A 20000-nucleotide genomic window follows, 5' to 3' on the forward strand; every position below is an offset into this window, starting at 1 on the left:
TAATCCATTTATTTCTAACAGAACAAATCGTGTGGATGAAGGCGTTTCCTTTGGCGGAGGAGATTTGAGGTGTCAGTGGGGGGCGCACTCACCGTCGGTGCGAAGGGTAAGTGGTGTGCTGGGTCCCAGCTCCCGGCTGTTGGTCACGGTGTTGGTCACCACGCAGGTATAATTTCCGGCATCGGAGGGCTCCACTTTGGCGATGTAGAGGTTGCCGGTGACCTGGGACACGAATCTGCGGTTGTCTTGCTGCACGAAGGGCGGGAACTCATTGAAGGTCCAGGCGTAGACCAGCTCTGAGGACAGAGAGAACCCCAATCAGCAAGACATCGAACGTCACATCGAACATACAATGATACCAATCCTCCGACTTGTCCAATAAATATCCAGGGCAACCAATCAGATTTCACTCCACAGCGATATATCGGCGGCTGAAATGCATCGGCCAAAAATGGTGTTATTGGGGTTTAGCCGATAAAAAGGTGCTGATAATGACCGCAAAAAAACGCGTGATTTTACCCCCAATTTTGCTGCAATTTCACCCCATTTTAATGCGTGTTTTTCATAGGTCATGTGACTCATAAAAACTCATGAAAAACGCAACACGCGCACGTTTTTGATGGGGTTTTGCTGCATTTTCAGTGCATTTCAGGCCGGGTTCACACCAACGCAATTTGCGTTTTGTCCGTTTTGCAGCGCTTTTTGCCTTTTTTGCATGCGTGACTTTTTAATAAACGTTTTGCATTTTTTTGGTTTTTTTCGGTCAGCTTGTTGCTGGGCAGATGAAAAAGGCAAAATGCATCAAAAATGCATGAGGAACGCGTCAAAAACGCACTACATAAGTTTTCTGCCGCATCTCCATTCAAGTCTGTTGAACCAAAAACGCAACATTTTGCTTTTAAAAAAAGTCCCCGACCCTTTCCAAAAACTCAGCGGCGCAAAAAAGCATGATGCGCATTGCGTTGCTTTGAATGTTTTTTTTTTTCTGGCCAACTTGTTGCCGGGCAGATTAAAATGCAAAATCCATCAAAGATGCAACACGTGCGCATTTTTGATGCGTTTTCAATGCATTTCAGATCTGGTTTTCTTGTGCTTTTTTGCAGTACTTTTGGCATTTTTGTACTCATGTTTTGATGCGTTGTTTTTTTTTTGGCCAACTTGTTGCTGGGCAGATTAAAAATGCAAAACAAATCAAAAATGCACTACATGGATTTTCTGCTGCGTCTCCATTGACGTCTGTTGAACCAAAAACGCAACGTTTTGCTTTTAAAAAAACTCCCTAACCCTTTCCAAAAACGCAGCGACTCAAGAAAGCATGATGCATTTTTAAAAAAAATTTTTTTGGCCTACTTGTTGCCAGGCAGATTAAAAACGCATAATGCATCAAAGTTGCAACACGTGCGCATTTTTGATGCGGTTTCAATGCATTTCAGGTCTGGTTCACACCAATGCAGGTTTTTTTTTTTTAATGCTATTTGACGTACGTTTTGCATTTTTTTGGACCAACTTGTTGCCGGGCAGATTAAAAACGCAAAATGCATCAATAATGCACTACATGCATTTTCTGCCGCGTCTCCTTTGAAGGCTGTTGAACCAAAAACGCAATGTTTTGCGTTTAAAAATCTCCCCGCCCCTTTCCAAAAACTCAGCGGCTCAAAAAGGCCTCGATGTGAACGTGTCCCATAGGAAACCGTGTTCAATGGACCGCAGTGCGTTTCTGCAAAACGCACTAAAAACGCATTGCTGTGAACCGGGCCTCAATGGCGAGGTGCGCTTTTGGTGCGTATTTTTTTTTATAAGTGACCAAATATCTCCAAAAATGTGGCAAGCAGGATTCTTAACACGGCAAGAAAAGCGCAGCGGACCGATGCGAAGACGTATATTGAATATAAAGGGAATGCGTTTTTCTTGCACTTTTTTAAACGCAAAAGCGCTGCGAGCCTATTGGCCGAAAAGGTCTGAAGACAAATTCATGATATTAACGAAAAAGTCGAATATAATCCAATTATGTAAAAAAAAAAATGTAACATACAAAAAAAACTGTCCATTTCGGTTTTCGGCCAAATGCGTCCGGAATCTTCGGATTCGGTTGAGAATTCGCATTTCGCTGCATCGCAGTTCTAACCCTTCGCTGCTAGAGGGCGCCCTGCGATAACTCATCCTGAGCAATGATTGGACGGGGATTTGGGGGACTTACCTCCAGAATGAGGCGGTGGACCGCACAGCAGCACCATCCCCTGTCCCTCCCGCACTGACACAATACTTCGGGTCCTCGTCTGGAACGAATCGAGATCTGCGGGAACATCGACAATCTGAGAACCTTCAGAGGCCACAGACAGGAGGACTTAAAGCAGAACTCCGGCCAGATATACAAATCGCATCATTACATGTATCAGCCACGGCATATGTCAGAGCTACATACATGTATAATAATAGTGACTGTGGGGGAGGGGACATTAGAGCGTCAGCTCCTCTGGTACAGAGACTGATGGGACTGTGGGGGAGGGGACATTAGAGTGTAAGCTCCTCTGGTGCAGAGACTGATGTGACTGTGGGGGAGGGGACATTAGAGTGTCAGCTCCTCTGGTGCAGAGACTGATGTGACTGTGGGGGAGGGGACATTAGAGTGTCAGCTCCTCTGGTGCAGAGACTGATGTGACTGTGGGGGAGGGGACATTAGAGTGTCAGCTCCTCTGGTGCAGAGACTGATGTGACTGTGGGGGAGGGGACATTAGAGTGTCAGCTCCTCTGGTACAGAGACTGATGTGACTGTGGGGGGAGGGGACATTAGAGTGTAAGCTCCTCCGGTACAGAGACTGATGTGACTGTAGGGGAGGGGACATTAGAGCGTAAGCTCCTCTGGTACAGTGACTGATAAGACTGCGGGGGAGGGGACATTAGAGTGTAAGCTCCTCCGGTACAGAGGCTGATGGGACTGCGGGGGAGGGGACATTAGAGCATAAGCTCCTCTGGTACACAGGCTGATGTGACTGTGGGGGAGGGGACATTAGAGTGTAAGCTCCTCCGGTACAGAGACTGATGGGACTGCGGGGGAGGGGACATTAGAGTGTAAGCTCCTCCGGTACAGAGACTGATGTGACTGTGGGGGAGGGGACATTAGAGTGTAAGCTCCTCCGGTACAGAGACTGATGGGACTGCGGGGGAGGGGACATTAGAGTGTAAGCTCCTCCGGTACAGAGACTGATGTGACTGTGGGGGAGGGGACATTAGAGTGTAAGCTCCACTGGTACTATGTAAACAACAGATACAAATAAGCACATGCCTTTACATTTGGGGGGCGTGTTCACATTCGTAGGGGAGGACGACTTCACTTTCATTGGCGGTGAATACGATCGATGTGAATATCTTACAAGACAGGGATAAATGAAGAGGTGGGACGGCTATGAGGCCGACGTATACGACGGAATTATGGGAAGGATATATATCTGCTGCATTAGGGTGACATATGACGACTGCCATGCAATTAATGACCGCGGAGTCTGGAGCGCCAGTCGCGGCGTCTGGGCGGCGTGCATAATGAAGTGCAATACGAATCATTGGCGGCGTTAATAACGTTCCACGTGGGCACATCATTCTAATGACTTATCTCTGTTATTACAAGGAGGGAATACAGATTACTGCAAGGCGGCGCGCTCTGCGCTCTGCGTTGTGCGTTCTGCGCTCGCCTGACCTTTCCGGTTTTTTAGATGTATATTTAATGAGGAACAATGCAACGTCAGCTGAGACGAGCGAGAAAATACAATCCCTGCGAGCGCGACCACTGATCCGCCGACTCCTGCCCAATCCTCTACTGATGTCTCCTGTGTCCTGTATACCGTCGTTTCTTCTCATCTCTCACAGAGCTTTTCCCGGGTCCTGCGTCCACCTGCCTCTCCCCAAATCCTGTACATGACTACACTATATGGCCAAAAGTATGTGAACCCTACCATTGATGAAGTCCAGATGTCTCCAGCGAAGGGTCCCGGTAATGACCTGGTAGACAATGGCGCTCTTCTATCCTTGTGGTAACAGTTTGGTGAAGACCCTTTTCTGTCCCCCCATGACTGTCCCCTGTGCACAAAGCCAGCTCCATAAAGACATGGATGACCAGTTTGGTGAAGACCCTTTTCTGTCCCCCCATGACTGTCCCCTGTGTACAAAGCCAGCTCCATAAAGACATGGATGACCAGTTTTGGGTGGAGGAACTCCACTGTCCTGCTCAGAGCCCTGACCTCAACCCTACTGAACACCTTAGGGATGGGCCAACATCAACCTTCTAATTCATCCCAAAGATATTCAGTAGGGTTGAGGTCAGGGTTCTACGCAGGACATTCGAGTTCCTTCACAAAAAACTGGTCATCGATTTCTTTATGGAGTTGGCCAGTCTTTGTGGCCACTGGAATGCCAATGGTGAGCCAGGTCTTTACACCCAACATCAGTAGCGGACCTCACAAATGTTCCTTTGGCTGATTGGACACAAATTCCCACAGACACACTCCATCATTTTTTGGGAAGCCTTTCCAGATGTATAAAGCCATCTCCATAAAGACCAGTTTGTTGTGGATTATCCTGAGTGTCCTGTACAGAGCCATGACTTCAACCCTGCTGCTCACCTTTGGGATGAACTAGATCAACGATGGGGATCCAGGTCTTCTCATTCAACATCAGTACCTGACCTCACAAATAGGCAAAAATTCCCACAGACACCCCTCAAATTCCCGTGGAGGCTTCCCAGAAGAGTGGCGGATGTTATAGCCACAAAAGACTGGCCAGCTCCATAAAGACATGGATGACCAGTTTGGTGTTGAGGAACTTGAATGTCCTGCATAGAACACTGACCTCAACCCTACTGAATATCTTTGGGATGAATTAGAAAGTTGATGTTGACCCAGGCCTTCCCATCCAGCATCAGTAAATATGGAGGAAACGTAAGCAGAGACAGTCTTGAGATGTAGAAGAGTGCAGCTTGAGAGTCGGGAAGGGTGTGGAGCTCCTTGGAGGGGCACATGTGGCAAGGCCTATGGCGTGGGAGATAGCGATATCATGAGATGGAGATGGTATGGCCCACGGCAGCCCCCTCCATATTAAATCCATATCCATGTTAAGGGCCATGATTCTGGAATAGGAAATCCAACACCTTCATAGAGTTGTGATGGTCACAAACCCACAGACTTTCCACTACACAAGCAGCCCCTAGCCTGTGTATGTCTGCTGCCTACCTGCTGCCTACCTGCTGCCTACCTGCTGCCTGTTACTGACCTCAGCCTGGACTCTTGATGGAGATTCTGCTCATCAATTCTGTACCTTGTTACCTTCACATTGCCAACATCTGCTTGTCTCTGACCTCCATCCTACTCATGATTTGGTGCTTTCCTGCTTGGCAGGTCCTGAACTCAGCTTGCTCTGCTCTCTTCTCTTCTGGGTCAAGTCGGGGTGCCCTCACCGCTACACTTCTGCTTTCCTGATGCCAACACTCCCAAGTTCAAGTCCACGGTTCCAGCTTCCTGGCACTCCCACCCTTCCATGGCCCTAGCAGTTCCTGTCTCAAACTCCAGGGGTGCATGGATGAGAATTGTTCAAGAGGCCATTGTCATCATCTCAGGTGCCTCATACAGGCAAGTGAAAACTCCTCTGCTTCTCCCTATCCTCTCTTCTCCTCTGCTTCTCTCTATCCTCCTCTCTTCTCCCCTGCTTCTCTCTATCCTCCTCTCTTCTCCTCTGCTTCTCTCTATCCTCCTCTCTTCTCCTCTGCTTCCTCTATCCTCCTCTCTTCTCCTCTGCTTCTCTCTATCCTCCTCTCTTCTCCCCTGCTTCTCTCTATCCTCCTCTCTTCTCCTCTGCTTCTCTCTATCCTCCTCTCTTCTCCTCTGCTTCTCTCTATCCTCCTCTCTTCTCCTCTGCTTCTCTCTATCCTCCTCTCTTCTCCTCTGCTTCTCTTTATCCTCCTCTCTTCTCCTCTGCTTCTCCCTATCCTCCTCTCTTCTCCTCTGCTTCTCTCTATCCTCCTCTCTTCTCCTCTGCTTCTCCCTATCCTCCTCTCTTCTCCTCTGCTTCTCTCTATCCTCCTCTCTTCTCCTCTGCTTCTCCCTATCCTCCTCTCTTCTCTGCTTCTCTCTATCCTCCTCTCTTCTCCTCTGCTTCTCCCTATCCTCCTCTCTTCTCTGCTTCTCTCTATCCTCCCCTCTCTTCTCCTCTGCTTCTCCCTATCCTCTCTTCTCTCTTCTCCTCTACTTCTCCCTATCCTCCTCTCTTCTCTGCTTCTCTCTATCCTCCTCTCTTCTCCTCTGCTTCTCCCTATCCTCCTCTCTTCTCTGCTTCTCTCTATCCTCCTCTCTTCTCCTCTGCTTCTCCCTATCCTCTCTTCTCTCTTCTCCTCTGCTTCTCTCTATCCTCCTCTCTTCTCCTCTGCTTCTCTCTATCCTCCTCTCTTCTCCTCTGATTCTCCCTATCCTCCTCTGCTTCTCTCTATCCTCATCTCTTCTCCTATGCTTCTCTCTATCCTCCTCTCTTCTCTCTATCCTCCTCTCTTCTCCTCTGCTTCTCTCTATCCTCCTCTGCTTCTCCCTATCCTCCTCTCTTCTCCTCTGCTTCTCTCTATCCTCCTCTGCTTCTCTCTATCCTCCTCTCTTCTCCTCTGCTTCTCTCTACCCTCCCCTGCTTCTCCCTATCCTCCTCTCTTCTCCTCTGCTTCTATCTATCCTCCTCTCTTCTCTGCTTCTCTCTATCCTCCTCTCATTTATTCTCTCCTCCTCTCTTCCTTCTTGACTCCCTCTCTCTATATACCTGTCCTTGTCTCCCTCCCATTTAGCAGTCTGTCTGGCCCCCCCCCCCCGGCGGTCTGTCTCCCCCCCCGGTGGTCTCCTTGTCCCACGCTCTCCCTCCTGCGTCCATTTAGCGGTCTGCCCCCCCCCGGTGGTCTCCTTGTCCCACGCTCTCCCTCCTGCCATCCATTTAGCGGTCTGCCCCCCCCCGGTGGTCTCCTTGTTCTGCGCTCTCCCTCCTGCCATCCATTTAGCGGTCTGTCCCCCCCCCCCCGGCGGTCTCCTTGTCCCACGCTCTCCCTCCTGCGTCCATTTAGCGGTCTGTCCCCTCCCCCCGGTGGTCTCTTTGTCTCGCACTCTCCCTCCTGCCGTCCATTTAGCGGTCTCTCTCCCTCCCCGGCGATCTCATTGTCGCGCTCTGTAGTTCGTCTCGCGCCTTCGCCCGCCGTGCGTTTTTCTGTCCTCGTCTGTCCCTGGTCCTGTCCTGCTGTTTGATGTGATGGCTGCCAGCTGAGCGGATGTCGGAATGTGTCATCTTTCAGGGGGGCCCCTCCGTCGCCTCGCGGTGGGTGAGAAGAAAGGTCCCCGAGGTCCTTCTTTGATTTGTTGATGTAGAAAATAATCCATAAAGCGACGTGACCGCCACCGCTACAAATATTTCCTAATTAATTGACCTGAACTCAATCTCGTGCTGATTATTTAATTAGCTGCAGTACGGGGGGGGGGCGCGGGAAATGAAGTGCGGAAAGGAAGGACTGAAGGGATTGTGGACACGTTGCTGAAGTCTCCTAGCAACTCCAGTCGGCAATATTACAAATCCAATAGAAAGGGACCAATAAAAGTTCACTTCGGCGTGTATTTATTACAAACAATAAATGTGCGCAGCTGTTCATTGATAGAAACGGCATATAAATCCATTGTGTGCAATGGGGCCAAAGTCGAATGTTCTCAGGCTATATTCCCTGCAGTTTGAATTTTAATTACTGAAAAAAAAAAGAAAACTGGGATTGGGGAGAAAATCACATTAATGGCCACTAGATGGAGATGAGGAGCATACATATGTCTATGATACTCAGGGCCATCTAGTGGCCATAATGTGGTATTTTCCCAATTCACAATCTTCTTTTTTCAAGGATTAACATTCAATCTACAGAGATCATAACCTGAGAACATTTGACTTTACCCCTTTTGCACAGGAAGAACAATGCAGGTTGGATGGATGATCAGCTAGGCAAATTATTTTTATAAATGCACTGCTTAAAGCACATGTGTCAAACACAAGGCCAGTGGACCAAATCTGGTCTGCCAGGCCATTTCATGTGGCCCTCACACCTTTCCTGCAGCTGGGGCACCTCCCTTGATCCTGCCACCACCTTGTCTGAGCAGTCATCAGCAGAGAGGAGGACAGAACTCCTCCTACAGATCCTGCACTTCTGTGTGCAGCCACAGCACCCCCTCGTCTCCGCATCGCTTGGTCTCAGCATTCAGCACTCCACAGCCATTTTTCTTTTGAAACACAATTATATACTGAAGTAAAGTCTCTGCCAATCTCCAAAATCAATCCAAAGAGTCCAATGCCAGCTGCCCCCCCCCCCCCCTTATGTGTCTCTCCCACCAATCAAGTGGCTATAGTAATGTTTCCGCCAACAAAAGCCATGGAGTGGAGGACAGTCCTCTGCCGTTCTCCACAACCAGAGAGAAGCCTCTGATGCCAGTAGCCATCCTCTGACATCCCAAGCTGCCTACTAGCCCTCTGGCCAGTCCATCTGAACTTCTTCCATGGTGAGGGCCCTCACGTCCCAGAAGTCACAGAACGGCAGCTTCCACATGATGCTTTGCACACAGATATTTTACTTTGCAGCAGGTTTCTTTTAAGCATACAGGTTAACTTTTACAGAAATGCAAGGATAGTCCTTCACCGTGACCTTTATTTAGAGGTGGGGTTAGGGTGGGACCAACTCTGAAGGTGTGGGTGATGGACAGTTCTTGTCTATTTAGAGGATCTGTTTGGATGGGACCAACTAATAAAGTGAGTATGATTTGGATGGATGAAATGTGGACCATAGTTGGGGTTTACAGTGTCCCCAGATAAAAGCCAACTGTCCCAGATTTGCAAGGACAGTCTCCCATGTTTGTCCTCCAATGCCTTCTCCTGGGCCATGTCCAGCTTGAACCTTATCTGAGTTACTATAAGGCTTTGATTGGTGGATTCACTGCTACGAGGGAGTGATCCCTACATATTTAGAGGTGGGGTATGGGTGGGACAAACTCAGAGGGTGAGCGTGATGGACAGTCCCTGCCCATTTAGAGTTTGGGTTTGGATGGAACTAAGAAAAGTGGATGTGGTTTGGGTGATCATGGTTGGGGCCTACAGTGTCCCCAGATAAAAGCCAACTGTCCCAGATTTGCAAGGACAGTCTCCCATGTTTGTCCTCCAATGCCTTCTCCTGGGCCATGTCCTGGGATGACAGCATGAACCTTATCTGAGTTACTATAAAGCTTTGATTGTTGGGTTCATTGCTACGAGGGAGTGATCCCTACATATTTAGAGGTGGGGTATGGGTGGGACAAACTCAGAGGGTGAGCGTGATGGACAGTCCCTGGCCATTTAGAGTTTGGGTTTGGATGGAACTAAGAAAAGTGGATGTGGTTTGGGTGAACTAAAAGCGGATCATGGTTGGGGACTACAGTGTCCCGAGATACATGCCAACTGTCTCAGATTTGCAAGGACAGTCCTACATCTTCTATCCCACCAATGATTCATCCTAGGCCATGTCCCGGGATCACAGCATTGACCTCATTGGAGTTACTAAGCATGCACTGTAAGGCTTTGATTGCCGGGTTTGGATTCATGAGTCAGTGATCCCCACATATTTAGAGGTGGGGTCTGGGTGGGACCAGCTCAGAAGATAGGCATGATGGGCCGTCCCTGCCTATTTAGAGGCGGGGTTTGGAGAGAACCAACTAATAAAGTGGCTGTAACTTGGGTGGAAGAAATGCGGGCCATAGTTGGGTTTACAGTGCCCCAAGATTTGGAATATTGGAAATTTACATTTTAAGTGGTATAACGCAATGCTGACACATCCATAATCCGTAGTCCCATCTACATCAATGTTCTCCTCACGCCATCGTTTTCACAATAGGCAGTAAAAAACAACCGACTGCTCTGCAGCAACCAATCAGCTGCCACCGTTCTGACTGTCCTAAACCACCACAAGGCAAAACCTGATTAGATTGCATATTGAGAGAAAAATGTGCCACTCACAAGCAAATTGGAGGCTAGCCTCGCGGCTGAGGATGGTCCCCACCGAATTGGTGGATTCACATTGGAAGATGCCAACATCTCGATCCCGATCCGGAGTATTGATGACTAAACTTCTGTTGATGACCCGGTATCGATAATCCTGGGCTTCATCCAGAAGGGTGCCGTTCACTCTCCACCTGCAGATATCACAGAACAAACAGAGGTGAGGGGGTCTCAAAATCAGCTCAGCCAATCAAGAAGATTGAAAAAATGGACCTGGGTAAGTTGACCGCGTTACCCCTTAATCCTATATGATTCAGGTGAGAGCCACACAAGAGATTTTAAAACTCAGATGGTTGACAAGGAAACCAACAACTGCTGCTTATTTGGAAGAGAAGAGTTAGGGTGGAGGTCCCCAGACAAGGCAAGTGTCCAGCTAAGGACCTGACCCTGACCTCTTGATCAAAAGGGAGGCTTTAAAGCTCCAATCCTGAAGCCAAAAAAATATATTTTATACATTAACTATTTCTCAAGACTTTGCAGAAGAAGCTCATCGTCAAGAATGAGAAGAGACATTACTTTCTGTTATTTGGGAACACCTTACCAGCTTGACCGCAACCCATACCTTGCTGAGGAACATGGAGATAGACCTCCACTCCACGTTGCACAACAAGACACCTCAAGGCCCAGGAGAACAAAAACGAGTTCCGGAAACATCTTTCTGCAGAGTAATTCTATCAAGTGAACCTGTTATTAGCACCTAATAATGTACATTCATCTCGCTGCTTTCTCATTTATATTTCTACATTGTAACTCTCCCCCTCTAAATGGGATTTTGAGACCTTCGCTGTGAGGTTGCCGATTTAATGTATCAGTAAAATAATCTCCAAAAAAACAAGACAGAATATTGGCGCTGTTGCAGATTTAGGAACAACTGCTGAAAGGTCTTATGAAACAGAAAAACTCCAGAAAAAATAAAGTTAAATACATAAATTAAAGACATGTATGTGATTATTTTTTACATGTCAAAGAGGTCTGTTCAGCCAGTCTTGCGATCCAAACTCTGCTGCCAGACAGCGGAGGTAGAAGGTGGTGCCACTATCATTTGCTTTACAGTCTCTTGGAATGTCAGTCAAGGTATGATGTCATGAAGGGTGAGGCAGACTGAGAGTCTCCTGGCATGTCAGTCAAGGTATGATGTCATGAAGGGTGGGGCAGACTGAGAGTCTCCTGGCATGTCAGTCAAGGTATGATGTCATGAAGGGTGAGGCAGACTGAGAGTCTCCTGGCATGTCAGTCAAGGTATGATGTCATAGTGGGTGGGACAGACCAGGAGTCTCCTGGCATGTCAGTCAAGGTATGTTGTCATGAAGGGTGGGGCAAATTGGGAGTCTCCTTGCCTTTTAGGCAAGTTATGATGTCATGGTGGGTGGAACAGATTAGTAGTCTCCCGACCTGTCATTTATGATATGATGTCCTGGAGGTTGGGACGGACAGGGAGTCTCTTGGCCTCTAAGGTAAGGTATGATGTCATGGTGTGTGGAACAGATGGGGAGTCTCCTGGCATCTCAGGTAAGGTGTGCCATGAAGTGTCAGACAGGAGTCTATTGGCCTGTAAGTCAAGGTATGATGTCATGGTGGGTGGGGACAGACCAGGAGTCCCCTGACCTGTCAGTCAAAGCATGATCTCATGATGGGTGGAACAGATTAGTAGTCTCCCGACCTGTCATTTATGATATGATGTCCTGGGGGTTGGGACGGAAAGGGAGTCTCTTGGCCTCTAAGGTAAGGTATGATGTCATGGTGGGTGGGACAGACCAGGAGTCTCTTGGCTTGTCAGTAAAGGTATGATGTCATGGTGGGTGGGACAGACCAGGAGACTTCTGGCTTGTCAGTCAAGGTATGATGTCATGGTGGGTGAGAAAGACCAGGAGTCTCCTGGCATGTCAGTCAAGGTATGATGTCATGGTGGGTAGGACAGACCAGGATGCTTCTGGCTTGTCAGTCAAGGTATGATGTCATGGTGGGTGGGGACAGACCAGGAGACTTCTGGCTTGTCAGTCAAGATATGATGTCATGGTGGGTGGGAACAGACCAGGAGTCTCCTGGCATGTCAGTCAAGGTATGATGTCATGGTGGGTGGGGACAGACCAGGAGACGTCTGGCTTGTCAGTCAAGGTATGATGTCATGGTGGGTGGGGACAGACCAGGAGACTTCTGGCTTGTCAGTCAAGGTATGATGTCATGGTGGGTGGGGACAGACCAGGAGACTTCTGGCTTGTCAGTCAAGGTATGATGTCATGGTGGGTGGGGACAGACCAGGAGTCTCCTGGCATGTCAGTCAAGGTATGATGTCATGGTGGGTGGGGACAGACCAGGAGTCTCCTGGCATGTCAGTCAAGGTATGATGTCATGGTGGGTGGGGACAGACCAGGAGTCTCCTGGCATGTCAGTCAAGGTATGATGTCATGGTGGCTGAGACAGACCAGGAGTCTCCTGGCATGTCAGTCAAGGTATGATGTCATGGTGGGTGGGGATAGACCAGGAGTCTCCTGGCATGTCAGTCAAGGTATGATGTCATGGTGGGTGGGACAGACCAGGAGTCTCCTGGCATGTCAGTCAAGGTATGATGTCATGGTGGGTGGGACAGACCAGGAGTCTCCTGGCATGTCAGTCAAGGTATGATGTCATGGTAGGCAATACATATAGAACAGTTGTGAATGGGCCCTTGAGGGTTTGTCCACACCAGCAGCTGCACTGAATTCGCGGTCCCTGGTGTGCGCTGGGAGGGACATTGCAGAGGCACCAATCCCACTGCATTGATTTTTTTTCTTTTCTGTACAAACTTTATTGAAATGTCACGATGTCGGCACTGAAGTGCACGCTGTACTTCCCATCACACACCATCACAGCACGGAGGTGGCATGATAGGTAACAAGGTATTTGTTGGGATAGGCTGGCATTGCCCCAGTGCTCCTGGTGGGAATGGGCCCTATAGGCCCTGGGTTATATACAGCACCGTGCAGGTACCTACCGCGTGACAGGTTTGGGGTGGCCCTGAGCCTCGCACACGAGCTGCAGCGTCCGATCTTCAGAGTCCAGAGGAAAGACGATATTGGACGGCTCCTGGGTGAACACCGGGCCCTGCAGGGTCAGCTCATCTGCAAAGACAAAGGGGAACCATTTCAATTTTCACGTTAATATTGCACAGACAGAACCCATCCCCCGCAGAGACATATCAGCAATTACTGCGTGTCGAGCGACGGCGGTGATACGGCGACTCGGCCCCGCAGCGACGCGACCCCCCGGACCTCTCTACAGGAAGCACGGAGACATCTCCTGCGGTGTGAAGGTGGTGGAAGAATTCTGCATTTGCACATCGAATAAAACGTGTTGCGTCTCCACATATTTCCCAGTCTGCAAATTTCCAGATTTCATTTCATCTCGTCCTCGAAACGGAACGCAGAGCGGCGCGTCTGTTTACGCTGAATAGCTAATTCCCGGGGACCAAAAACAAAGATAATATATTCCTCCAATTTAGGCAGGAAAAAAAAAATAAATAAATGAGGCGGATTAGCGGAGGAGACCGGCGCCAGGAGGAAACTGGAGGCTGCCAATGCTCTCCTCTCCTCCTGAAAATACTCATTTCCTGGCTCTTCTGATGAGAGGAGTTCCGGCATCACTTCTAATCGCTTTTAGTGTGCCAATGATTTTTTTATTTTACTTCTGGCTGGAATTTGGCTTCAGATCTGGTTTGGGTGGAATAAATTATTAGCGAGAATTTTTGGTTAAAACAAAAAAAAAAAAAGCAGAAAAAGTGGGCGGATTGTTAAATACAGAATTCATTTTAAAAAAAGAGAGTGGAAAGTCTTTGTGAAGATTCCCTACGGCCACATTTCTCGTCCAGGGGGCCGCAACACCCTGGGGTGCCACGTGGGCTTGTTGGGCTGCACCCGGTATTTCCATGGTGAGGGTGGGCCAATCACCAGCAACGTGGGAACATGCAATGCTAATCCAATGCAGGCAGCATTCGGAAGGGTAGTGGGACCAGCTCCGCCTCCTGCCCACTGCCATGCTGTGAAAGGTGAATGGGGGAGCAGACGAGGGACTGGGGACTATGATGTTCCAGAGAAAGACTGATGACTCTGCAGTAAAAGGGGGATGTGAGGACTCTGATGTGCAAGGAGGGACTATGATGTTCCAGAGGAGGACTGATGACTCTGGAGTAAAAGGGGGATCTGAGAACTCTGATGTGCAAGGGCAGACTAAAGACTATGATGTGAATGGGGGACTGGGGACTATGATGTTCCAGAGGAGGACTGATGACTCTGGAGTAAAAGGGGATCTTCAGACTCTGATGTGCAAGGGCAGACTAAAGACTATGATGTGAATGGGGGACTGGGGACTATGATGTTCCAGAAGAGGACTGATGACTCTGGAGTAAAAGGGGGATCTGAAGACTCTGATGTGCAAGGACGGACTAAAGACTATGATGTGAATGGGGGACTGGGGACTATGATGTTCCAGAGGAGGACTGATGACTCTGGAGTAATAGGGGGATCTTCAGACTCTGATGTGCAAGGACAACTAAAGACTATGATGTGAATGGGGGTTTGGGGACTAAGATGTTCCAGAGGAGGACTGATGACTCTGGAGTAAAAGGGGATCTTCAGACTCTGATGTGCAAGGGCAGACTAAAGACTATGATGTGAATGGGGGACTGGGGACTATGATGTTCCAGAAGAGGACTGATGACTCTGGAGTAATAGGGGGATCTGAGGACTCTGATGTGCAAGGACGGACTAAAGACTTTGATGTGAATGGGGGTTTGGGGACTATGATGTTGCAGAGGAGGACTGATGACTCTGGAGTAAAAGAGGGATCTGAGGACTCTGATGTTCAGGGGAGACTTAGACATCTGATGTGCAAAGGAAGACTGAGGACTGTGATGTGTGCAGGTGTGGGGGGTGTTAAGACTCTGAAGTGAAAGAGGGATCTGAGGACTCTGATGTGAAGGAGGGGGGCACTGAGGATTTTGATGTGCAGGAGGGGAATGAGGACGTTAATATAAAATGGAGGACTAAGGACTCTGCTGTAGAAGCGGGGAAGTGAGCATGAAACCGTCTGATGAAATGTGACTCTGGTCCTCTATGTACTGAGCGGCCTCCTTCCTCCCGGGACTCCGTCCATCCACTTCATCAGTGTGATTACTGCTCCGCAGGAAGGGTCAGGCCGGAGCTCCGACTCCATTCTCGGCTCTATGAATAAGTAATGGATGAAAGTGTTTCAGGTAAATAGTTACAGAGTCCGGAGGGGGGAGGGGAGGTCGTTCACCAAAGTAAACTTTCCGTAAATGGTTTCCGTATTCAGCGCTGTTTTCCTCGCCATCCGCAGCCGAGCGTTTCCGCTGGCCTGACCTTTACCTCCAGCGGGTCAGAGTCTTCTTGTCCCGGATTGCTGCATGCGCGGAAAGATGCAATAAATATGCAAAGCGCTCACTAAGCAGCTCGGCCGGCGATCCATCTCTGCGTCGGTATGAATGCGAGAAGATAATAATAGAATTCGACCCAAGGCTCCCCGATTGCCCCGGCAACCAATCAATACATCGTTATGGCGCTAATGACGGTTCAGGGAAGGATTAGGCAGAAGGAGCGGCATTTGGGGTTTTCCTAATAAAAGGAGGTCCGTCATTCGGAACGCTGGAGCTGCTTCACGGGAAATTCTGTTCTTTAAGAATGCGCCAAGTGAAAGCTAAGCGATGATGAATGCTCTGCTGGGGGAACGCGCTGAACACAGATCTTCTCACTGTGATCCGGGCCCACCGGGACTTGTACGTGGTGGACTTTCACATTCGGAGTGTTGCTACACTTGCTTACAAATTACAATTGATCACGAGTTGCTGCGAATACAAGGAACTGCCGGCATGATGAGGCCAACATGGGAGTAATGCTGATACCTGAGTATGGAATTTGATGTTTACCTTCAGTGTACTGAGAGAGTATGACCATACAATCGGATCACAGTACACAACGGCCTTCTTAGAAGATGTCTCAGTCCATCACACGGCCCAAAATATGAGGAGCCCTCCTACACCATGACATGGCCCAAAATACGGAGGAGCCCTCCTACACCATCACATGGCCCAAAATACAAGGAGCCTTCCTAGACCATGACATGGCCCAAAATACGAGGAGCCTTCCTACACCATGACATGGCCCAAAATACGAGGAGCCCTCCTACACCATGACATGGCCCAAAATACGAGGAGCCCTCCTACACCATCACATGGCCCAAAATACAAGGAGCCTTCCTAGACCATGACATGGCCCAAAATACGAGGAGCCTTCCTAGACCATGACATGCCCCAAAATACGAGGAGCCCTCCTACACCATGACATGGCCCAAAATACGAGGAGCCCTCCTACACCATCACATGGCCCAAAATACAAGGAGCCTTCCTACACCATGACATGGCCCAAAATACGAGGAGCCTTCCTAGACCATGACATGCCCCAAAATACGAGGAGCCCTCCTAGACCATGACATGGCCCAAAATATGAGGAGCCTTCCTAGAATATCACATGACTCAAAATATGAGGAGCCTTCCTAGACCATCACATGGCCCAAAATATGAGGAGCCCTCCTACACCATGACATGGCCCAAAATACGAGGAGCCCTCCTACACCATGACATGGCCCAAAATACAAGGAGCCTTCCTAGACCATGACATGGCCCAAAATACAAGGAGCCTTCCTAGACCATCACATGGCCCAAAATACAAGGAGCCCTCCTACACCATGACATGGCCCAAAATACGAGGAGCCTTCCTAGACCATGACATGGCCCAAAATACGAGGAGCCTTCCTAGACCAACACACACCACAAAATACAATTAGCCTTCCTAGACCATCACACGGCCCAAAATATGAGGAGCCTTCCTAGACCATGACATGGCTCAAAATACGAGGAGCCCTCCTAGACCATCACATGGCCCAAAATATGAGGAGCCATCCTAGAATATCACATGACTCAAAATATGTGGAGCCCTCCTAGAATATCACATGACTCAAAATATGTGGAGCCCTCCTAGAATATCACGACTCAAAATATGAGGAGCCCTCCTAGAATATCACATGACTCAAAATATGAGGAGCCCTCCTAGAATATCACATGACTCAAAATATGAGGAGCCATCCTAGAATATCACATGACTCAAAATATGATGAGCCCTCCTAGAATATCACATGACTCAAAATACGAGGAGCCCTCTTAGACCATCACATGGCCCAAAATACGAGGAGCCCTCCTAGACCATCACATGGCCCAAAATATGAGGAGCCATCCTAGAATATCACATGACTCAAAATATGTGGAGCCCTCCTAGAATATCACATGACTCAAAATATGTGGAGCCCTCCTAGAATATCACGACTCAAAATATGAGGAGCCCTCCTAGAATATCACATGACTCAAAATATGAGGAGCCCTCCTAGAATATCACATGACTCAAAATATGAGGAGCCCTCCTAGAATATCACATGACTCAAAATACGAGGAGCCCTCTTAGACCATCACATGGCCCAAAATACGAGGAGCCTTCCTAGACCATCACATGGCCCAAAATATGAGGAGCCTTTCTAGACCATCACATGGCCCAAAATATGAGGAGCCATCCTAGACCATCACATGGCCCAAAATACGAGGAGCCTTCACTGACTATCACATGATATAAAATACAAGGAGCCTTCCTAGACCAACACATGGCCCAAAATACAAGGAGCCCTCCTAGACTATCACATGGCCCAAAATACAAGGAGCCTTCCTAGACCATCACATGGCCCAAAATACAAGGAGCCTTACTTGACAATCACATGGTCCAAAATATGACGAACCTTCCTAGACCATCACATGGCTCAAATACGGGGAGCCTTCCTTGACCATCACATGGCCCAAAATATAAGGAGCCTTCCTAGACCCCCTGATGGTACTCACAAAATCTTGCCAGGGCTTCCAATGGTACTCTCAGAATCCTCCTGGAATCCCTGCCAGGACTTCGAATGGTACTCTCCTGGAATCCATACCAGGACTTCCGATGGTAGTAAAGGAGTCCCTGCCAGGACTTCCTATGGTGCTCTCAGAATTCCCACCAAGACGTCCAATGGTACTCAAAGAATTCCTGCCAGGACTTCTGTAACTTCTGGGGGACACCCCCCACTAAGCTAATACACACACTTACATCCCTCAATAAATTGCTCCCAAGCAAGACACACAATAGAACAATGGGATGCACCACATGACACCAAACAATCTACAACCCCCCCACCCCAATATTAGGACAGATCACCCTGTACCCCTAACAGGTACAGGGGGACTTACAAGGGATATGGGGAGCTGAGACAGGGGTCTCCCCACCCCTCCAAAGTGAGCTGTGTTCCATGGGCCCCCCACCCAAAGTGAGCTGTGTTCCATGGGCCCCCCACCCAAAGTGAGCTGTGTTCCATGGGCCCCCCACCCAAAGTGAGCTGTGTTCCATGGGCCCCCCACCCAAAGTGAGCTGTGTTCCATGGGCCCCCCACCCAAAGTGAGCTATGTTCCATGGGCCCCCCACCCAAAGTGAGCTATGTTCCATGACCCCCCACCCAAAGTGAGCTGTGTTCCATGGGCCCCCCACCAAAAGTGAGCTGTGTTCCATGGGCCCCCCCACCCAAAGTGAGCTGTGTTCCATGGGCCCCCCCACCCAAAGTGAGCTGTGTTCCATGGGCCCCCCCACCCAAAGTGAGCTGTGTTCCATGGGCCCCCACCCAAAGTGAGCTGTGTTCCATGGGGCCCCCCATCCAAAGTGAGCTGTGTTCCATGGGGCCCCCCACCCAAAGTGAGCTGTGTTCCATGGGCCCCCCACCCAAAGTGAGCTGTGTTCCATGGGCCCCCCACCCAAAGTGAGCTGTGTTCCATGGGCCCCCACCCAAAGTGAGTTGTGTTCCATGGGCCCCCACCCAAAGTGAGCTGTGTTCCATGGGCCCCCCACCCAAAGTGAGCTGTGTTCCATGGGCCCCCCACCCAAAGTGAGCTGTGTTCCATGGGCCCCCCACCCAAAGTGAGCTGTGTTCCATGGGCCCCCCACCCAAAGTGAGCTGTGTTCCATGGGGCCCCCCACCCAAAGTGAGCTGTGTTCCATGGGCCCCCCCACCCAAAGTGAGCTGTGTTCCATGGGCCCCCCACCCAAAGTGAGCTGTGTTCCATGGGCCCCCCCACCCAAAGTGAGCTGTGTTCCATGGGCCCCCCACCCAAAGTGAGCTGTGTTCCATGGGCCCCCCACCCAAAGTGAGCTGTGTTCCATGGGCCAATGGGATAATAAGAGCTGATAGTGTTGTTCCTGAGCTCATCGTAGTGCAGGGAAGCTGGAAGGACGCTGGATTTCTGGAAGATTCAACACCGATTTTACGTGCAGAAATTGTACTGAGAATAAAATGAATGCAGTCGTATCATCATGCGAATTTATTGCACCTTGTTACATTGTAACCGGCAGTGTGCCGCATTCCTGCGCTGGGTGTAGATACACTCTCAAAAATATGTTTTTGCTGCAGTTGATCCAGGGAATATCCAAATATTGATCCAGGGAATATCCAAATATTGATCCAGGGAATATCCAAATATTGATCCCGGGAATATCCAAATATTGATCCAGGGAATATCCAAATATTGATCCAGGGAATATCCAAATATTGATCCAGGGAATATCCGAACATTGATCCCGGGAATATCCGAACATTGATCCAGGGAATATCCGAACATTGATCCCGGGAATATCCGAATATTGATCCCGGGAATATCCAAATATTGATCCAGGGAATATCCGAATATAGATCCCGGGAATATCCGAACATTGATCCAGGGAATATCCGAACATTGATCCCGGGAATATCCGAACATTGATCCCGGGAATATCCAAATATTGATCCCGGGAATATCCGAACATTGATCCCGGGAATATCCA

At 49.2% G+C, this 20000-nt stretch overlaps 1 protein-coding gene across 2 annotated transcripts in view; it reads right to left on the reverse strand.

The window, feature by feature from the left end:
• The window catches only part of LOC149434319 (contactin-4-like), a 126181-nt gene that overhangs the window by 63599 nt on the left and 42582 nt on the right, over window positions 1-20000 (reverse strand). For both annotated transcript variants that reach the window (XM_089663821.1, XM_089663822.1), the window contains exons 2-5: window positions 13040-13166; window positions 10027-10202; window positions 2198-2293; window positions 93-296 (exon numbers count right to left, since the gene is read on the reverse strand). In XM_089663821.1, the coding sequence (XP_089519947.1) occupies window positions 93-296; window positions 2198-2293; window positions 10027-10202; window positions 13040-13166 (603 nt within the window). The remainder of the gene's footprint in view (window positions 1-92; window positions 297-2197; window positions 2294-10026; window positions 10203-13039; window positions 13167-20000) is intronic.

This window comes from Staurois parvus, unplaced genomic scaffold (assembly GCF_062004578.1).
Source record: "Staurois parvus isolate SC_StPar_1 unplaced genomic scaffold, SC_StPar_1.0 ptg001778l, whole genome shotgun sequence".
NCBI classification, from domain to species: domain Eukaryota; kingdom Metazoa; phylum Chordata; class Amphibia; order Anura; family Ranidae; genus Staurois; species Staurois parvus.